The sequence below is a fragment of the Colletotrichum jinshuiense genome, chromosome 7 (assembly GCF_051148585.1).
Source record: "Colletotrichum jinshuiense chromosome 7, complete sequence".
In the NCBI taxonomy this organism is placed as follows: domain Eukaryota; kingdom Fungi; phylum Ascomycota; class Sordariomycetes; order Glomerellales; family Glomerellaceae; genus Colletotrichum; species Colletotrichum jinshuiense.
Window position 1 is genome coordinate 2,626,709 of NC_139314.1, and position 18,423 is coordinate 2,645,131.

Here is an 18,423-nt window from a genome sequence, read left to right on the forward strand (position 1 = left end):
AGGGGTGGGATCTTCAGTTCTCCCCGTTGCGCTAGATGCAGAGGGGTTACGGATGCAACGATGGGAAACGGGGGAATCTTCACGGTGGACTGCTCATATCACAATGCATCGTTGACTGGCTTGTAGAGCCGGATACATGCCATTCCAACCATCCATGATGGCGTTTTCGTGAACCGAATTCTGGAAGGGGATTAGACCGGAATAACAGCCTGGGCCTTTGAGAGCGTGCCGTTTCATGGCAACTGACATGTTTCAACAGAGCTGACTGAACTCGGTTGATGGAAAGTGGTGGGGAAGTACTGAAAACGGCGGACGCCCCAGAAAGTGAGACAGGTGGGGAAGCCCAGTTGCGGACTGAGCTTTTTGGGTTCAACCGACGAAGACAGACAAATTTGGGCCCATGCATGGAAGCCACACTTGTAGCCTGTGTGGCTGGAGCTTCTCTTGACCGCCTAAATTTTTCAAATTTCTGCCGCATCCCACCTCTCAGGATCGCCGGTGCAGTTGCCGCCATCTCGGAGCGTCCAACACGCAGTCACGAACACCTTGTTGCCTGCCCGCTCAGAACAAAAACAACCATGTCTTCCATGCGCAATGCCGTCCAGCGGCGCTCCCACAGGGAGCGTGCCCAACCTTTGGAGCGCCAGCGTTTTGGCCTCCTCGAAAAGCACAAGGTACGCCGAGCACCTTCAAGTATTTTCCCCGTCTTCGATGGATACTGACTACTCGTTTCTCACCTACAGGACTACTCCCTTCGTGCGAAAGACTACAACAAGAAGAAATCTCAGATCAAATCCCTCCGTCAAAAAGCTGCCGAGCGCAATGAGGATGAGTTCTACTTCGGCATGCTCAGCCGCTCCGGCCCGGGCTCCCGCCTCAAGGACGGCAGGAAATGGTCCGGTACCGTCGCCGGCGACCGCGGCAACAAGGCCATGGACATGGAAATGGTGCGTCTGCTCAAGACACAGGACGTTGGCTACGTACGCACCATGCGCAATGTCATCTCCAAGGAGGTGAAGCGCCTAGAGGAGCAGATCGTGCTTGTCGGCGGAATCGATGCGGCAAACCACAACGGCGACAACGATGACGATAGCGATGACGACGTGGATGCGAGACCTTCGATACCGAGGAAGATTGTGTTCTTGGACGGCGCTGAGGCGAGGGAAGAGGCTGGCCAGAAGGAGGCGATGGATGTGGATGACGACGAAGGCGACGATGAGGACGAGTTCGAGGGCTTCGATGACAAGAAGGAAGGCGCCGATGATGACGCCCAGGCACAGAAAGAGAAGGCGCTTCAACGGTTACGGCTGCAACTCCAAAACGCGAAAAAGAAACTCAAGGTTCTGGCGAAGGCGGAGGAAGGCCTCGAGATACAGCGAGCGAAGATGGCCAAGACGGCGACCTCGGGCGGCGTGACGAAGAAAGGCAAGAAGATTATGGTACGGACGCGCAAGCGGTAATTGTGTGTTCTGTCTCGAAATATGGCGGTCGGCGAACAAAAAGTTGGTTGTGTTTTCATGTCTTCATTTCATCCTAATATCTGAGCGGTTATGAAAAAAAGCCCACGCTCGGAGTCGTCATGCGATACCCAGGCCCCCGGAGTATAGATCTAGATGTACAAAGAAGGAATATCATCGCTCCTGTCCTAGCCCTGGGCAAGGTCTTGAAAGGAAATCCCATTACACCCAACACCCCCATCGTCAAAGGAAACCCCAAAACAAAAAAAGCATCAACAAAGTGGTATCTCATTTCGTCGCATTCAATCCATACTCGACTTTCTTCACGTCGACTTGACGCCCACACATCGCGCGAGGCCCTTGACAATGGCAGCCAGTGCCTTGAAAACCAGTGTCAGCACCCACACGAAGCACTTGAACAGCCCTCCCACAATCTTGAAAAGAGCTCTCAGCGGCCACGGCAGGCTATCGCGCGTCTCCTTGCCCACCTGCTCTAGCTTCGCAAAGCTGCTATCCTGGCTCTCGACGTCGATTTCAAACTCCTCCATCTTGCCTCTCCGGGCAGCCGCGGCGGCCCGCCTCTTCTCCTCCCTTTTGCTCAGCCGACGCTCACCTCCGGCTGGCTCTCGCGGTACCGGCGGCGGCTCAAAAGCCTCAACCTTGGCATTCTTCTCGTCGCTCACTGCGACAAGCATGAGCGCCGTAATGGCGACATCAATGAGGAAGAAGCTGTCGATCTTGGCGGCAATGGCTGTGTCCACCTCAAGGTAACCGCCGCCCGTGCCGTCACGAGTTAGCTTAGCGAGATGCTGCGGTGATTCGTGGTGCTCGAGCGTGTACTCGACCCGGCTCCAGGCGGGCGAGCGCTCAATCGTGACGCAGAAGGGCGTTGCGAGGGCCGGGTGTACGAGGAAGTGGGAGCCTGAGTCTTCGTCCCAGACGAGGCGGGCGCATTCCGTCTCCGCTGTCATGACGGCGTTCATGTCGTCTGGCTTGTCAAGTGCCATCTTGGCGGCTGCCTGGGGATAAAGGAGGGCAACGAGACCGTCGTTGGGCGGGTGCTTGCGGGACTCTTCCTCGAGGGTCGTGGTGAGAACCTCCTGCCAATGCTTACTCTCAGCGTTCTTGCCGTTATCCTTGTGGCCAACAACACCGCTGAGGATGCTGCTTGCTGAAGAGCTTGTCGTGGGATTAGGGGCTTTGTAGACCTTGCTAGGATCGTGGCGGCTGAGGGTGACGTATGCGGAGGCGGAGGTGGGATCGAGCCTGAGATTGTAGAATGGCTGTGATGTTGAAGAGAGGGTATATACGGGGGCGTCCTTTTCTTGGGACAGCTTCATGCAGTAAACTCTGCCTTCTGAGGGCGCGGCTTTCCAGCCATTGGAAACCTTCCACAGGCTTTTCATGTGCTCTATTGTTGAGACGGTGGGGATGATAGGAGGCTCGATATTTCTCCTCGGCCACCTTTGTGTTGAGCCACCGCTCATCGGACTCCTCACGGGACTCCTGTGCTGGTGGTTTCGACCATCGTCCTCGGGATCCGGATACCATGTTGTTCGATTAATGACAGCCCGCGGGATATGCGTCGGACTGGTTTGAGTAGGGAAGTAATCCTGCTGGTTGAGTGGCACACCTGGGTTGTACTGGGGAAAGATGGATCGGAGAGCAGGTTGCTCTTGCGAAGATGATGGCTCCGCCGGGAATGGTAGTTTGGCTATCGAGCTCCGAGAACGAGTGCTGTTGCTCCGTACTAGTGTTTGTGCTTGAGAAAAGGCAGTATCTGAACGAGGCGGTACATCGGCAACAGGATGAGGCCGTTGGACGGGCGCTGCTGTCGCTGTCGGCAGTGCTGGTAGTTCACGCCTACTTGGTGAGATTTGCTGCTCGATTGGTGTAGGTTGGCGATCGTCTTGCGGGGTTTGCGAGCGCTCAACGGGAGTCTGCACTCTCTGCTGTGGCGTCTGTCTACCGTGACGGGGTGGAGACGTCGTGTCAACAGGCTGGACGGCTTCGGGAGACACAGCACGGGTCCGCTCGCGCGACTCCGATCTTCGGGTTCGGGATGCGGGCCTCCGTATAGTTGGAGGCTTGGAGTTGGGGTTCGGGAAGAGTGAATACCCTCCAGATGGTGGCTGTGTTGACATGCTGAGCTGGGCAGTGCAGCGTCCCGAATATAATATTGGAGTCTCCCGTTGGATCAACGCCTTCCAGACTCTTAACAAGCTTAACAAGTAAAGCGAGCGCAGCAGTGGAATGAAGAAATGATAGTCCAACTACTACCGATGCATGGTCTCAACTGCCTAGCACCTAATAATAAACAAGACTTCGTTTATCATTGCAGTACTAGTCGAAATAACCAGATGTGGGAAGAAGAGAGGCATGTAAACATACCATTTTCAACGACACCAAGACAGAGTATATACTCTCCTGTCATTAGAAGAGCAGCACTAGTCTGGTTCAACAGCAGGTCACCCACGGCAGGCCTGGTAAGCGCTGGCTTACCAGGCGGGCCGCGATGAGTGGTGAAGCAATAGAAGGATGGAGGGGCCGGAAGAAGGGGGGTGGTCGAGGTGCCCGACCAAAATAGATTGTGAGATGCGGGCTGGGCCAATCAGCCCGACCATCACACTGCATCATAGGCGCCGGGACTAGGGTGGTGAGAGACAGGCGCGCGGGGTTGATTCAACGTGAGACTCGTGCCATTGGCTATGCCTCCCAAATTGGTGCGACTCCTGAACTCTGACCGCCTTCAGCAGGCGAGATTCCGACTGTGCAGCCCTTCGGGCATCGCAGCAAAATGTAACGTGGGAAAAAAAGGTGGCTAGCTGGCCGGTTAGGCACCTCGCCTGCCGCCCTTGTCCGTGTAGAGGAGTAGGATGGCGGCCAGCGTCCGTTGGCCGCCGAACAAAAGAGTTTGGAACACATGACCGCGTTACATGAAGTTTCGAAGTAAGCAACATCGGGCCACATTCGTCTTTTATCTCGACAAAAGATCAGTTTCTGGTCGTAAGAACTCATGAGCCTGCAAGAACCTGCTTATCAAGCAGCTTTCGCGTTTCGGTGTCGCATCTCGTGAAGTGGCAACTCTGCGCTGCCGACCCCGGGTGAATACGCAAACCAACTGACGTTATGACAGCCAAGAGGCCAACGCCGACCTGGGGCTTATTCCTATTGAGATGGGGTTTAACCCGGAGCAGGAGGCCGGCCTCGGTCGGATTGTTGACAACAGTTCCGTCGGCCCGCTGACCGGAATGGCCGAAGACTAATAGTGACAAGGTCCGTGTGTGGCCGATAGCTCCTCCGATGGTCGGCATCAATAACACTAAAAAATGGAGATCAGGATCCCGAAAAGATAGATTTTTGATGTGTATTATCTTCAGTAATCGAATGGACTTAGTGCCTGTTGGTTACTAAATATTTGTGAAATCGGTGTTTGTCATTCGGTGTGCACAATCCCATGGTCAAAGAGCCTTAGTTGCCAGCTTACAAAATGACACAAATCACAGTGATCGGGTAACTACCTATATCCAATCCTGGCTCCATCGTATCTTTACTAACACGATACAGCGCCGGCGTGATCGGACTGAGCACAGCCGTGAGACTCCAACGTAATGGCTACAAGGTCGCGATTGTAGCCAAGGATTTCCCAAGTCCTTTTGAGACGGTTGATGCGAAAGCCTTGATCAACTACACCTCGCAATGGGGCGGGGCCCATAATCGTTGGGTGATACCAACGAACGAGGTCGATGAGCGCGATCATGCGATGGCTCTCAAGACGTTTCAACATATGGAATCACTGAGCAAGAGCAATCCTGAGGCCGGCATCACTTTCATGCCCGGCATTGAGTACCTTGAAGATCCTCCGGCACAGTACACAGCTCTCACAGAAGAAAAAGCGAAGAGCTTAGGGATGGTCGAGTTTCGGCGTTTGGAGTCCAGCGAATTCCCAGATGACAAGGTGAAATGGGGATGCGAGTACCGGACATGGTGTGTGAACCCCATGGTGTACTGCTCGTTCCTTCTTCGTAAGTTCTCGTACAACGGTGGCCAGGTGTTTCGCAGAGAAATCAGCGACCCGCTTGAAGCTTTCGCAATCAAGGAGCTGGCGGATGTGCGAACCGTCATCAACTGCTCCGGGTACGGGTTTGGCGACCAGAACTCGTTCATTACAAGAGGTACGCGAGCTTCTTCTGGCTTGGTCCGACTTCCCAATGTGGCTGATATAAGATCACAGGACAAACATGTGCCGTTGCCAACTTAAGTCCGGCGACAGTGACACGGCAGAACGCCGATGGCTCCTGGATTTTTTGCGTACCCAGGAATTTTGATGGCGGTACGATTGTTGGTGGCACAAAGGAGCCGAATGACTGGGACCCCGAGCCGTCGCTGGAAAAGCGAGAGGAGATCCTGAAAAACTTCGCTGCGACCTACCCTCCTATTTTGGGTGACAGTGGTGTCTTCCATGTTCTCAAAGACATTGTGGGCCGGCGTCCTACTCGAAAGGGAGGCATGAGGCTTGAAAGAGAAGACGTTGGAGGCCGCTGGACTATCATCCATGCCTATGGTCTTGGAGGTAGGGGATTTGAGTTATCTTGGGGGGTAGCCGAAGGGGTTGTTGAACTACTGAAACAACAGGAAGCTGACATGGCGCGTCTGTAATTATCTATTCATTTTCGGTTTTCGTAGGACCTCACTGTATCGTATGCTGATCCATGGATCCTAGGCTGGATATCATAACCTTGTTTCAATGTCCAGACTGTTCGGCCCGCGTCCGATGCGTTAAAAGAGATGAAAGCGATATCGGCCGAAATTATTAGGCGGTGCCGAGAACGTGCCGGTTTGGGGCACCGTTCAATGGCTGCAGGTTTGGTACCTGCATGGCGTCACTCGACGCCTAAGTGGTCAATCTGAGCTTGGCGGGAAAAAAAATCTTAATCTTGACAGCTGTTGGAGAAGGGGAAAAAATTAACTTGCCTTGACGGCAGGGAGGGAGACGCGGAAAAGTTTGGGTGACTGTCATCCCACCACCCCTCCCCCGCGCTCCGATGGGCGGTGTAAGGTCCCCTAGAGGAGTCACACATGGTGGGATGTGTAGAGTCATTGCCCCACGTACGTCAAGGAACCACCTCAGGCCTGAAACCCTTACAGCTTCCTTCCTTCAACACCATCTTTCAACACCGCGGTTTTCTCCCAAATTGAGTCAATTGAAATCGCAGCAATGGCCAGCACCATCCTCCACCTCCGGTCCGAGACCAAGCCCCTCGAGCACCGCTCTGCCCTGACTCCCACGACTGCCAAGGCTCTGATCGAGGCCGGCTACACTGTCAACGTCGAGCGCAGCCCTGTTCGTATCTTCGACGATGCTGAATTCGAGGCCGTGGGGTAAGCCGGCTTATTATACCCTCAAATACAGCGGGAGTTGACTTTTTTGAAGCTGCACCCTTGTGCCCGAGGGAAGCTGGGAGAACGTTCCCGTCGACCACATTATTGTTGGCCTGAAGGAGCTTGAGGAGAAGGAATTCCCTCTCAAGCACGTCCATGTCACCTTCCTCCACGTTTACAAGGTAAGTACGGTCACGGAAATCAATCGACGAAGCTAACAATAACCAGGGACAAGGCGGCTTCGAGAAGACACTGTCTCGCTTCCCCCGCGGTGGCGGCACCCTCCTCGATCTCGAATTCCTGACCAACGATTCCGGTCGTCGCGTGGCTGCCTTCGGTTACCATGCAGGCTTCTCTGGCGCCGCCCTGGCCCTTGAGAACTGGGCCTGGCAGCTTACCCACCCTGGAGAGCCATTCCCCAGCGTCGAGTCCTACCCCAACGAGGATGCCCTGATTGCGGATGTCAAGAAGGCTTTGGCCGAAGGAGAGGCCAAGGCTGGCCGCAAGCCCCGCCTCATCGTCATCGGTGCTCTGGGCCGCTGCGGTTCTGGTGCTGTCGACCTGGCCCTCAGAGCTGGTATTCCCAATGAGAACATCCTTCGCTGGGACATGAACGAGACCGCCAAGGGTGGTCCATTCCCTGAGATCACACAGTCAGACGTCTTTGTGAACTGCATCTACCTGAGGTAAGTGTGCTTCCTTTCCTGAAGGGAATCTGCTTCAAAGCAAGCAATCGCACAGAGGATACGCAGTACTAACCCTCTTTTGCTTTAGCCAACCTATTCCTCGTTCGTACCCCATTCCCCCCAGTCTCTCTCCACGCTCGGAGATCTCGCTCTCTAGCAGGGAAACGTCCCGGTTCCTGGTCTCCATCCTGGAACTCATCGTGGCACTCCTGCGAAGAATGAGAGCTCTTAGGACGTAGGCTAACTTTGTGTGTTTCTTTAGACTTTGTCAACCGTGAGTCGCTCCAGGCTCCTGGCAGAAACCTGTCTGTCGTCTGCGACGTTTCCGCCGACACCACCAACCCCCACAACCCTAGTAAGTTCCGAATCTGTGAGATATATACAACAATCACTGACCTGATCACTCCAGTCCCCATCTACACCGTGGCCACCACCTTCGACAAGCCTACTGTCCCTGTCGAGGGCTTCGACAACCCGCCCCTGAGCGTCATCAGCATTGACCACCTTCCCAGTCTGCTACCCCGCGAGGCTTCCGAGGCCTTCAGCAACGACCTGCTGCCCACTCTCCTGACCCTCAAGGACTGGCGCAACGACCCCGTCTGGGCTCGCGCCGAGAAGCTGTTCAGCGACAAGGTTGCTACCACGCTCCCCGCCGAGCTCCAGAAGAGAGAGGTCTAGTGGGCCCCTATCCGGCCGTTTCTGTGTTTCTAAAATGAACTCTGGCGTTTAAGGGAGGATCTGATGATGAAAGGGCACACCAGAGCCCACAATACTCTGGATGAATGCTACATAGAGAAAAGCTTAGACTATAGGCCGGCATTTAGTGATGAACTGCGCTGGTAGAATTGAGGCTTTGGGCCATCGGAAGGCCTTGTCAAATCATTGATGGTACTGACCGCCACCCCCTGGCTTCCGCCTCTTTTTGATTGTTATAGTCTACATGGTGTTTAATGTTGTATTTATACAAGCTGAATGTCTGCGCCATAGAGCAGGGTGTCCCAAACCGTAAATCCAGAACGCCCAACATATGCATCTGACCTCCGCAAACCTTTCCCCCCCTAGCGTCAGTGTTCCCGTGAAGAATTTCACCAGAGCTCCTGACACAGACGCTCAAGGCCATCCTCATCTCTTCTCAGCCGCCGCGGCCGCCTGCTGCTCCTCGAAACTCTTGCGATCCCTCGCGGCGTACCCGCCGACCCGCTCCGCCATGCGAAGCTTCTCCTCCTCCTTCCTCCTCGCCTCGGCATCCTTCTCAGGCAGGCCCCACCACTCCCGGATGAAGTCCTCCTGCTGCGCCTTCTTGACAGCCTTGCGCTCGCGCTCCTTTTGCCTCTCGACGCGCCTCGCGAACCACTCCTCGCGCGCGGCGTCGTGCTCCTGCGGCGTCGCGTGCGACTTCATGCACCCGTTCATCGCGCGGAGCTGCGTGCGGCAGACGAAGGAGACGGTGAAGGTCCGGTTCAGGGCGCAGTCTGCGAAGGCTGAAAACACGTGACAACCGTTAGCCATCTGGGCGTTGCCCAACAGGTATGAGGAGAGGAGTGGAGATAAAGCATAGGTGCGGAACGAGAGATGCTAGTGGCCGGTTTCTGATGGCCGAGGAGAGGGGACGCCCAAAGACGGTGGACGCCCAAAGACGGTGGACGGCGCAGAGGAGAGGCGTCAAGACGTACCCTTAATCTCGGGCGCGCAGGCGTCTCTCACGCGCGCGTAGTAGATGTCTCTGATCTGTGCCTCCTGCGAGGCCGACAAGGGGAGCGGGTTGCGCGAGGGCATCGGCAGGCCCTGGGCGGCGCCGCCGGTCGGGTTCTGAGCCGCCATTGCGGCCATCAACGGGGGGGAGGGGAGGTGGAGGTGGAGGCTTCGGGAATGCTCTGGGCGGCCCCCCGGGATTCCGTTTTCGGGCTGTAACCGAAGGAGTCGTTCGTGTGGAAGGAGATCGATTTCCGTCTATTCGGAGTGCGTCGGAGGGAGGGGGTCTCTCGTTCGTTCGTCGTTGTCGTCGCCGTTTGCTAAGTAGGTTTGCGTGGGTGGTCCGATCTGGGTGGGTAAACCTACAGCTCGCTCTACTCTCGCAAATGTGCTCCGTGCTTTCGGACGAAGCTTGCTAATTGAGACTTTCTGCCAATTGAAATTCTTACCGCCTGCCTTTTCTGATTGGATAGCCGGTGATAGGCATCCGGGCAAAGCAACTGAATGATCAATGGCTCAAATATTTGTGCGACTACACCGTCCCTGAATATACCAATGGACTCTTGCTGTCAATTCCCAACCAGGCTGGGATGAGTTTCTGTTTGAACATGCAACTAGTTTCTTGCTATGAATTACTGTACTTCATTCAGTCAGAACAGGGAACTTGAAGCTACGTGAGAGAGCGTATGAAGCCATGATTTGTTAAACGCCTGAATTTGCTTTTTTGATTTTATGGAAGATCACTACATCGCAGAGGCAGCCTTGTCTCGATATCATAGCTAGACCTATACGTCCTTTTTGTCTTCTTCAAGGTCCCCATCCGGAGTGGGTCGTTGCAGCTCAAGACTCTCCTTATTGTCCTTCCCCTTTTTCTTCATTGAAAACTTGCTGCTCCAGCCGGTCATTCTGCTTTCCTTGGACTCCCTAGACTTGGACGGACCAAAAGAAGGGCTTCCGATGACACTCTCGTAACTTCGGCCGAATAAGGCTTCCTCACCAAGGTCATCAATGTCACCAAAGCTTGATCGGTCGGCTGACATATTCTTGTCCGAGTTTGTGGTGCTTCCTGGCCCCTTCTTAAAGAGACCAGATTCTTTGCTTAGTCGAGACGACAAACTGAACTTGCTGGAGCTTCCTTTTCTAAAAAGCTTGCGGTAAGCGTTTTCTTGGTCCTTGGCATTTGAGTTGGAGTCTGACAGCGTGCTCGACACTGCTCGGTCAAGCGTCAAAGACTCCCGAGACTCGGAGACAGAAGTTTGAGTATGGACGGAAAAGGCATCGCGGGACTTTCGTGAATCTGTCGGGGATGCGTCGTATCCTTGTGGTAGATCAAGGCTATGCGCGGAGAAGTCCTTGTTCTTACCCTTCTCCCTCGTCTCCTTGTCTTTGGCCTTGTCTTTGGTTTTATCCTTTGATTTCGCCTTGTCCTTCTCCTTGCCCGAGTCACTTTCTTTATCCTTGCTGCGGAATAGTCCGCCAATAGAAAAAGTCGGCGCCGCTGGATTGAGACGCTGATTCAATAAGGATTTGGAATCCGAATTCTGCTTACTGGCAGGAGGCCTGCTTCCGATAACCCCGACTTGGCTAGGGGAAACTTGTGGATCGTTCAATGCTTCATGGTCCAGAATTTCGTCCTCGGCTGATGCTAGCGTAGTTTTCAACGCGGCAGGAGAGCCATGAATAGAGGGTCGCCTCGATGGAGCTCGTGACGTCCAAAGACCATCTGGTGACCACAGGCGGTTCTTGTCGCCTGGGTGATTCCAAATAGATCCGCTATCAGTAGACGGTCGTGGCAAGTCTGCCGAGGCCATAGAAGCAGGTCTGGGACTACTCGGATCACGGTCCGTAAATACTCCAGACCATGGCATCAAGCGACGTGCCGACGAGAACATGCTCCTGCCAAGGTAGGATCCACCTCCATCAAGAGCGTCGGGCCCAGCCGAGTTCCGATTCTGTGTCCAAGAGGAGAAGCTGGTCCTACGTCGGTTCGTTCCCTCTGGATCATCGGTCTGCCGAGGGAAGGATTGACTCTGGCCGTGTTTTAAGCTGCCCAGCATCGGGCCTCCATCGTCCACAGCTTTGGCGCCCTTGCCCCTTTGAAAAGACGAGAGCAGGTTCGTAAACCGATGTGCAGTTGGCGACGGCTGCCCGCCCGGCGACGATGTAATGTCTTTCAACAACGCATGATCACCGTCATCCGGTGCGAATGATGGAAATGCCGTGTTATGTGAGGATCCTGGGGGGCTTGAGTGTGCACTGTTTGACCTCCCGGAAGACCCCGGCGACTGAGCATCGTCCTCATCATCTGGTGCAAAGGGGCTCCTTCGGAAGAAAGAGCTAGGGCTCGCAGATTCGTCATCGCCCAAGATGCCAGAGGGCAGCAGAGCCGCCGCCGTCGGACTTAGTGGAGCGTTTCCGGTGAGAGCTCTTATGTCTGCATCCGAAAAGTGGTCTGCACCGAACCCGTCGCCTGCAGATACATCCAGAAAGTGCGAGAAAGCTGTCCGGCTCCCAAAACCAATTGGAGGCTCATATGGAGAATCCGAGGCTGGGAAAGGTCCTGTCGGTGATGACATGACGGCGTTGGAAAGCGAATTGCCGGTGCGGCTTCTGTGCTTTACTTGGGCCGCGGCGTTCTGGTCGAAGTCGACACCGGATGAGTTTGCCTGGTTATAGAACTGGAGATTCTGCTGGTTTTGGGCGTACACTTGAGCGTGGAGGACGTGTATATGACCGTCGAGCTGCTGCGCCTTCCTGTTTTCCATGATAAGTTGACTCTGGAGCTCGCGTCGCTTCATCTCGAAATCCCTTTTCATCTTCCGGTCATCCTCCCGCCAAGTGTCGTCCTCCTCTCCACCCGGGAGCTTTCTGCGTGCGTCTTCAAGCTCCTTGAGTTGTTCCTTCTTTTCTTTGTACTCAGTCTCGAGTTGCGTGTACTCTTCCTGCAAGGCCGAGTTGTCCTCGTCCAGGTGCTTAATTTTGAGGTCACGATCTTGCTCCAGACTTTCCTTTTCGGACGCAAATCCCTTGCGCGTCTTCCGCATGTTTTCGATCTCGGTAGTCCACTTGTCGACATTATCGCTAACCTTTTTGCGCTTGTCTTGCTTTTCCTTGAGTAAATTCTCCTTCCTTGCCTTATCCTTGCTGGCTTGCCGCATCTGCTCATAGGTAGCTTTGACTTTTTGCTTGAGTTGCGCGGTATTGTCGTCCTTTTCTTTTTGTAGCTTCTTCTTCTCCTCCTTTTCCTTTTTGAGTCGCTCTTCAAGCTGCTTGAATTCGCTCTCTTCAGAAGCGTGCAGGGACGCTGTCTCGTCAATCTCCTTCCTAGTCCTCTCTAGGGCGTCGGCTAGGTCCTTGAGCGAAGTCTCGGGCGAGTCACTCGACAAATCCTTGATTGACGGCTGTTCTTGGCTTGCTATGGACGGCGAATGCCTTCGGTTGACAGTGTTTCGTCTCTGGCTAGAAGGCCCATCCCGGGCGGCGGCGGAGCCGCTCTCGAGAGAGGGGGCCGCCTCGATGGTTGGCACTTGACTGCGATTCCCATTTTCTTCAACGAAGGTGGACTGTCCGGGTCTCGGATCTTGGTCTTGGAAACTGTCAGGAAGCCGGGAATTGCCCAGCTCTGGTCGTCCATCGGATCGATAGGTTCGCAATCGTATGACTTGACTGCCGGCTTGAAAGTTATTCGGGCCGACGGCAATAACTCGAATATTGTAGCAGTGATTGGGCCTCAATCCCGTAACGGTAATGGCAGTCTCTTCCTGTCTCGATTCGCCCACTACGAGGAACTGTCAGAACCAGATCCCACAGCCACCGGATAAATGTTGCGGGCCACTAACCGTTGACACCATTCACCTGAATCAAAAACTTTTGCACAGGTCGATTATGTGAAGGGCGCGTCCAGTTAAGAGTCGCAGCGTCGGGTCGAATACCAGCAAGGGATACGTCGGGGGCCTCAGGGACGTCGACCCCGAGAATGCTAATGAGATCGGTCGTCGGCTTCCAGAGAGTCTGCCAGGCACGGTTAAGCAGCCTAAAGGGGGTTAAAAATGGCCAGGTTAGTCGCGCGGGCAAGATAGAGCCGCGGGGGACGGAAGGAGAACGCGGGGAGCAGAGCGCGGGCGGAACGTACCAAATGACTGCGGCAAGTGTCACGAGCATACTGGCATGCCGCACAAGCAACTCATCCAGACTCCAGTATTGAATCCCTTCGCGGGTGTAGTGAACAGACCAGGCGAGACAGAGCGAGGCGTAGAGAGGAGCGACGACCCAGAAGGTTGCGAGGGTGGCGGCGTACAGAACGAACTTTTGGAAGCGGCTGTTTGGTCGCTTAAGCCACCAGGCGATGAGGGAGCTGACGAGGAGGATTTTCATGAACAGGGTCCATAACATCGCCGCGTCAAGACTCGGACAAAAGGAAAACAAGAAATGCGGAGCGGCGGGAGAGAAGCGAAGGAGGAGACCGTTCGCTTGTCCTCTCAAAGGGAGTCTGGTGGGAGGGAACAGGTGTCGGTCAAGAAGAGGATAAAAAGGATGGAAGAAAATCTCGGCAGTTGTGTTCTGTCTGCGGCGGCGATGTCCACGACGGGCATGGCCAGGATCAGTGCCACTGTGACTGCGACCGCAACTGCCTGAGTCTGCTGTGCCAGCACTAGTAGCAGGCCCAGTCTGTCCGCCAATGCCCTTGCACCGTGTATCGCGGCTAGCGGCCTGCACAGTGTGGACGCGGGCGATCGGGGACAGCCTGACACGCATGACAGCGACCGGCTAGGGGGAGCTGGAGGCTTAGGGAGGGGCGGCAAGGCAGGGCGAGTGCGGGCTGGGCAGGCAGTGCCGGTCACCTCGGGAAGGAGGGAATGACATTTGGACGAAGCACGACAACCGTCCTTTTCCCGGTGAGGATGACGGATGGATCGCTGCAGCGCACAAAGTAGCCTGGAAGAAGAAGAAGAAGAAGACGAGGGAGGGAGAAAAAAAGAGCTGGAGAGAGAGCAGTGCAGGACAGGGTCTTTGCAAGGCCATAAGAGAGCGTCTTGGCTTTTAATCTTTATCACATCGCCTCTTTTTTAAACTCGTAGTATTTGCTTGAAAAGAAAAGCCTAAATGTCGTTGGGATAGACACCTTGCAGGCTCTGCAGGAGTAGACAAGCTCATGCTACCACCCCCATGGTCTGTCAGGTTGCAAGGACAAGTCGCGGTTGGATGGCCTGCTCGAGTACCTCATATGATTGAGGACGCCGAAGTTTTGGTTTGGAGTTTCTGACAGACTCTACATACCCAAAGCCACATCCAAGTTTAAGTTACGGGTGGTAATTCTGTTATTGTTGTTTAGTCTTTGCTTTGACCCGAGTTTTACTGGTCCAATTCTTCTCTCTCACAAGTCGCCACAATAATGATGAAGGAGAGCCCTGTCTCACAGTGCTGAGGTGCGATGAAATTCAATCCTGGAGATGTCGTCGGGTCATCATCGTTGAAGGCCTCAGGTACGGATGCAAATCCGGGCGTCCAGAGCACGGCCGGTACCTTACCTGCCCCACCTTCCCTTCTTCTTTTGTTTTTGAGGCTGAGAGCCTCCTGGTTTCACCCACTCGCCTTGTCTTGACTTTGGAGGATCCATCTGTCTGATTAGGCTGTCAACAGAATTTCGGAAGGAACAAAGTTGCTGCTCTACTTTACTCGAGACTTTTCAAATTAATATCACCACCAGGCTACGAAAAAAAGTCACCATGCCTCTCACCGACCTTAGGCTGCTAACGCCACTTCGCACAGCCCCGACTCCCACGGCCGAAGTGGCTGCAGTGCCACGATGATCGCAACATGGTACCAAGTTTCTTACGTGAGCCGAGGATTCAGCGTGTTCGTCCTCGAAACTTCTCGTATCCGGGCCTGTACCTCTCCCACAGGATGCAGGCCTTGACGACGCCTCCGGGCACATGTGCTGAGGTGGCTGGCTGCTGAGGATCCCCTGAAAACGAATTGGAGTGAGGGGCATGCAGCTGAAAGCGACCTATCACCCCCTGAAGGCGTCTTGCGGTCCTGGAATGGGGGGGTTCCATCCCATCTGAAAGCGAACTGCCCAATGGATCTGACCTGACAACTGGCGGGGACCTTGACAACCCAGCAGCAGCTCCCACTTTGGCACTATATTTGGACCATTGAGGGGTCCTTGGCGGGGACTACAAGTAAGGTAAGCTACCTACCTGTCCGTACCTTGCCTGGAGACCTCATCTGTTTACTTCCTCTCCGCCTTTTGCTTCTATCGTTGCTTCAGCTCCTAGCCATCGTTATTCTTTAATCATCCCATCCCATCAACCTCCGTCCTGAGCATCGACAGCTCCAATTGACTTCATTGAAGGCTACCCCATCGAGATACCCACGCCCATCATGGATGCCATCAAGTCTGTTCTGAACATCGGCACCAGCAAGCCTGCTGTCACCGAGCCCTCTGCCGAGCAGGTTTCCCAGCTCAAGGAGAAGTACTCCAAGGCTGGGCAGGATCAGGTCTTCACCTTCTACGATGACCTCCCTACCCCAGAGAAGGCAGCTCTCTTTCAGCAGCTGTCTGGCTTTGACCCCGAGCACATCAACAAGATCACCGACCGCGCCCTGAACCCCCCCAAGACAGAAGATGCCTCGGCCCAGTCCGGCCTCGAGCCTCTCCCCGAGTCTGCCACCGCCAGTATCCTCGACTCGAAGCCCGAAGACATTGAGAAGTGGTACCAGTCAGGTCTCGACCTGATTGGACAGAACAAGGTGGCCGTTGTGCTGATGGCGGGCGGTCAGGGTACGAGACTGGGTAGCTCGGCGCCCAAGGGCTGCTATGATATCGGTCTTCCGAGCCACAAGTCGCTCTTCCAGATCCAGGCTGAGCGTATCCGCAAGGTTCAGGAGCTGGCGGCTAAGAAGGCTGGCACTGGCAAGGCTGTCGTCCCGTGGTACGTCATGACATCCGGCCCCACCCGCGGCCCCACGGAGCAGTACTTCCAGGAGAACAACTACTTCGGCCTGGAGAAGGCCAACGTCTTCATCTTTGAGCAGGGTGTCCTGCCCTGCATTTCCAACGATGGCAAGATCTTGCTCGAGTCCAAGGGAAAGGTGGCCGTTGCTCCTGATGGCAATGGAGGTATCTACCAGGCGCTCGTTGTCTCGGACGTCATGGGCGACATGCGCAAGAGGGGCATCGAGCACATCCACGCGTACTGTGTAGACAACTGCCTCGTCAAGGTTGCCGACCCCGTCTTTATCGGCTTCTCTGCCTCCAAGAACGTCGACATTACCACCAAGGTCGTGCGCAAGCGTAACGCCACCGAGTCCGTCGGTCTGATTCTTCTCAAGAACGGCAAGCCCGACGTTGTTGAGTACTCTGAAATTGATCAGGAGACGGCTGAGGCACAGGATCCTAAGCAGGCCGGTGTTCTCAAGTTCCGCGCAGCCAACATCGTCAACCACTACTACTCCTTCCGCTTTCTTGAGAGCATCCCTCAATGGGCGCACAAGCTACCCCACCACATTGCACGCAAGAAGATTCCCTACGCCGATCTTAAGTCTGGCGAGACTGTCAAGCCCGAGAAGCCCAACGGAATCAAGCTGGAGCAGTTTGTCTTTGATGTGTTCCCCATGCTGGAGCTCAGCAAGTTTGCTTCCATGGAGGTGAAGCGCGAAGACGAGTTCTCGCCGCTCAAGAACGCCCGTGGCACGGGTGAGGATGACCCCGATACCAGCAAGCGTGATATTATGCAGCAGGGCAAGCGTTGGCTTGAGGCTGCCGGCGCTACCGTCACTAGTCAGAGCACCGATGATGGCGTCGAGGTTTCGCCCCTCTTCAGCTACGTAAGTCATTGCCTTTATCCGGCTTCATAAGACAGATGCTAACGGCCTACATAGGGTGGTGAGGGATTGGAGAAGCTCAGTGGAAAGGAGGTCAAGGCCCCCGCGGTTTTGGAAGTTGAGTAAGTGTGCGAAACTTGATGATGCGGGATAGTGGGCGTTTGCGACAGGACCAGGAGCTCTGAAAATACCATCCTGGTTGATGGGTCAAATATTGGGCAGCAAGCCGTGAAACCTTGAATATTTAAGGTCTAGATACGAAAAGTTATATTTCAATTGTCAACGCTATTGATCAATTGTGGATGTCATGATGTATTCTGATGTTTTGAGGCTATAACGAAGTGGGATGGCCGTGTGCACGCAATTCAGCCTCGGGCGCACCTACTTGGTAGCATTTTGCAGCATTATCAGGTATCACAGCTGTTGGCCAAAGGATCACTTATTCAAGGTTGGTTGTCGCTCCTCATTGGTACGCCGTCAGAGGCACAAGTGGGTTTGGAACGATATACCCCTTGCTGCTGCTACGATTGATGACATGTTCTCGAGGGGAAAGCCCTGTTGGACGACTAATGCAGTTCGTCTACGCCGGAAGAAGGCACGGGCGGGAGGCGCAACATCTGCAGACCGGAAAATTATCTCTTCGTCTGAGCTGTTGCCAAGAATTGCAATCCAGATCTTACGGGCATCTGACTTGGCTTAAGGCTGGGTATGCCTGCACAATCAACCTTGATCGCACACTGTGCCTGAGCCTACCGCCAATGCCCGACTCTGGATTGGACCTCATCACACCAACCACTTTTATCCTTTATTTATCCCCTCCCCCCTTTGTAACTCCTATTTCTATGGAGACGGAATATAGAAAAGAGAGAGAAAGATAGAGAAAGTAGCTGGGCCCAGTTGACAGCATGGGTTGTGATTCATGCGCCCACCTGCGCATGTGACCTCGGCTCTTCGGAGCGATTCCAGGCAGATAGCCACGGCAGATAATCCAGTTTCGTCAATGACAACGGAAAAAGGCCCGGTAAGGTTAGGATGACGGAGGAGGAGAGCTAGGAGACGAGAACAGTAACGAAATGCGTAGCCTTTTGGAGGGTGTTTACGGCAGAAAGGGTGGGGGTGTTTGTTTTATTTTTTTCCCTTTCTCATGTCTGGGCTGTAGCTAGATCTGGTGAAGAATTACGAGACAATGGGGAATCGAGAATGGGCGATGGAGGGGTGAATTTTGGCCTGACAATGACATCAGCAACGAAGCATTGGCTGGTGTCACTTTTTTTCTACCTTCCTCTCCGGAGGGGGCGAGAAGACTTGACAGGGCTACGAAGCAACAGTGCAGGTCTTGGGTTATCCTACCAGTCATGAGGTGTCACGAGTACTTTCAG

General features: G+C 54.4%; 7 protein-coding genes across 7 annotated transcripts; 4 read left to right on the forward strand and 3 right to left on the reverse strand.

The window, feature by feature from the left end:
• Window positions 1-578: 578 nt before the first annotated feature.
• EsH8_VII_000688 (rRNA-processing protein UTP11) lies at window positions 579-1,460 on the forward strand (the record flags this gene model as incomplete). The annotated part of the gene is made up of 2 exons (XM_083270821.1): window positions 579-674; window positions 744-1,460. The coding sequence occupies 2 exons, from the start codon at window positions 579-581 to the stop codon at window positions 1,458-1,460; spliced, it is 813 nt and encodes a 270-aa protein (XP_083128378.1).
• Window positions 1,461-1,780: 320 nt separating this feature from the next.
• On the reverse strand, window positions 1,781-2,863 carry EsH8_VII_000689 (uncharacterized protein; the record flags this gene model as incomplete). Its single annotated transcript, XM_083270822.1, has 1 exon — window positions 1,781-2,863. The coding sequence occupies one exon, from the start codon at window positions 2,861-2,863 to the stop codon at window positions 1,781-1,783; it is 1,083 nt and encodes a 360-aa protein (XP_083128379.1).
• Window positions 2,864-4,947: 2,084 nt separating this feature from the next.
• On the forward strand, window positions 4,948-6,116 carry EsH8_VII_000690 (FAD-dependent oxidoreductase; the record flags this gene model as incomplete). The annotated part of the gene is made up of 3 exons (XM_083270823.1): window positions 4,948-4,970; window positions 5,025-5,632; window positions 5,692-6,116. The coding sequence occupies 3 exons, from the start codon at window positions 4,948-4,950 to the stop codon at window positions 6,114-6,116; spliced, it is 1,056 nt and encodes a 351-aa protein (XP_083128380.1).
• Window positions 6,117-6,675: 559 nt separating this feature from the next.
• EsH8_VII_000691 (saccharopine dehydrogenase (NAD+, L-lysine-forming)) lies at window positions 6,676-8,203 on the forward strand (the record flags this gene model as incomplete). Its single annotated transcript, XM_083270824.1, has 6 exons — window positions 6,676-6,839; window positions 6,892-7,021; window positions 7,068-7,525; window positions 7,614-7,627; window positions 7,788-7,880; window positions 7,935-8,203. 6 exons carry the CDS (start codon window positions 6,676-6,678, stop codon window positions 8,201-8,203), a joined length of 1,128 nt encoding a protein of 375 aa, XP_083128381.1.
• A 444-nt stretch (window positions 8,204-8,647) lies between these two features.
• EsH8_VII_000692 (cytochrome c oxidase biogenesis protein Cmc1 like-domain-containing protein) lies at window positions 8,648-9,346 on the reverse strand (the record flags this gene model as incomplete). Its single annotated transcript, XM_083270825.1, has 2 exons — window positions 8,648-9,006; window positions 9,199-9,346. The coding sequence occupies 2 exons, from the start codon at window positions 9,344-9,346 to the stop codon at window positions 8,648-8,650; spliced, it is 507 nt and encodes a 168-aa protein (XP_083128382.1).
• Window positions 9,347-10,002: 656 nt separating this feature from the next.
• EsH8_VII_000693 (uncharacterized protein) lies at window positions 10,003-13,972 on the reverse strand (the record flags this gene model as incomplete). Its single annotated transcript, XM_083270826.1, has 3 exons — window positions 10,003-12,995; window positions 13,057-13,250; window positions 13,350-13,972. The coding sequence occupies 3 exons, from the start codon at window positions 13,970-13,972 to the stop codon at window positions 10,003-10,005; spliced, it is 3,810 nt and encodes a 1,269-aa protein (XP_083128383.1).
• Window positions 13,973-15,601: 1,629 nt separating this feature from the next.
• On the forward strand, window positions 15,602-17,170 carry EsH8_VII_000694 (UDP-N-acetylglucosamine diphosphorylase; the record flags this gene model as incomplete). The annotated part of the gene is made up of 2 exons (XM_083270827.1): window positions 15,602-17,047; window positions 17,102-17,170. The coding sequence occupies 2 exons, from the start codon at window positions 15,602-15,604 to the stop codon at window positions 17,168-17,170; spliced, it is 1,515 nt and encodes a 504-aa protein (XP_083128384.1).
• Window positions 17,171-18,423: the final 1,253 nt, after the last annotated feature.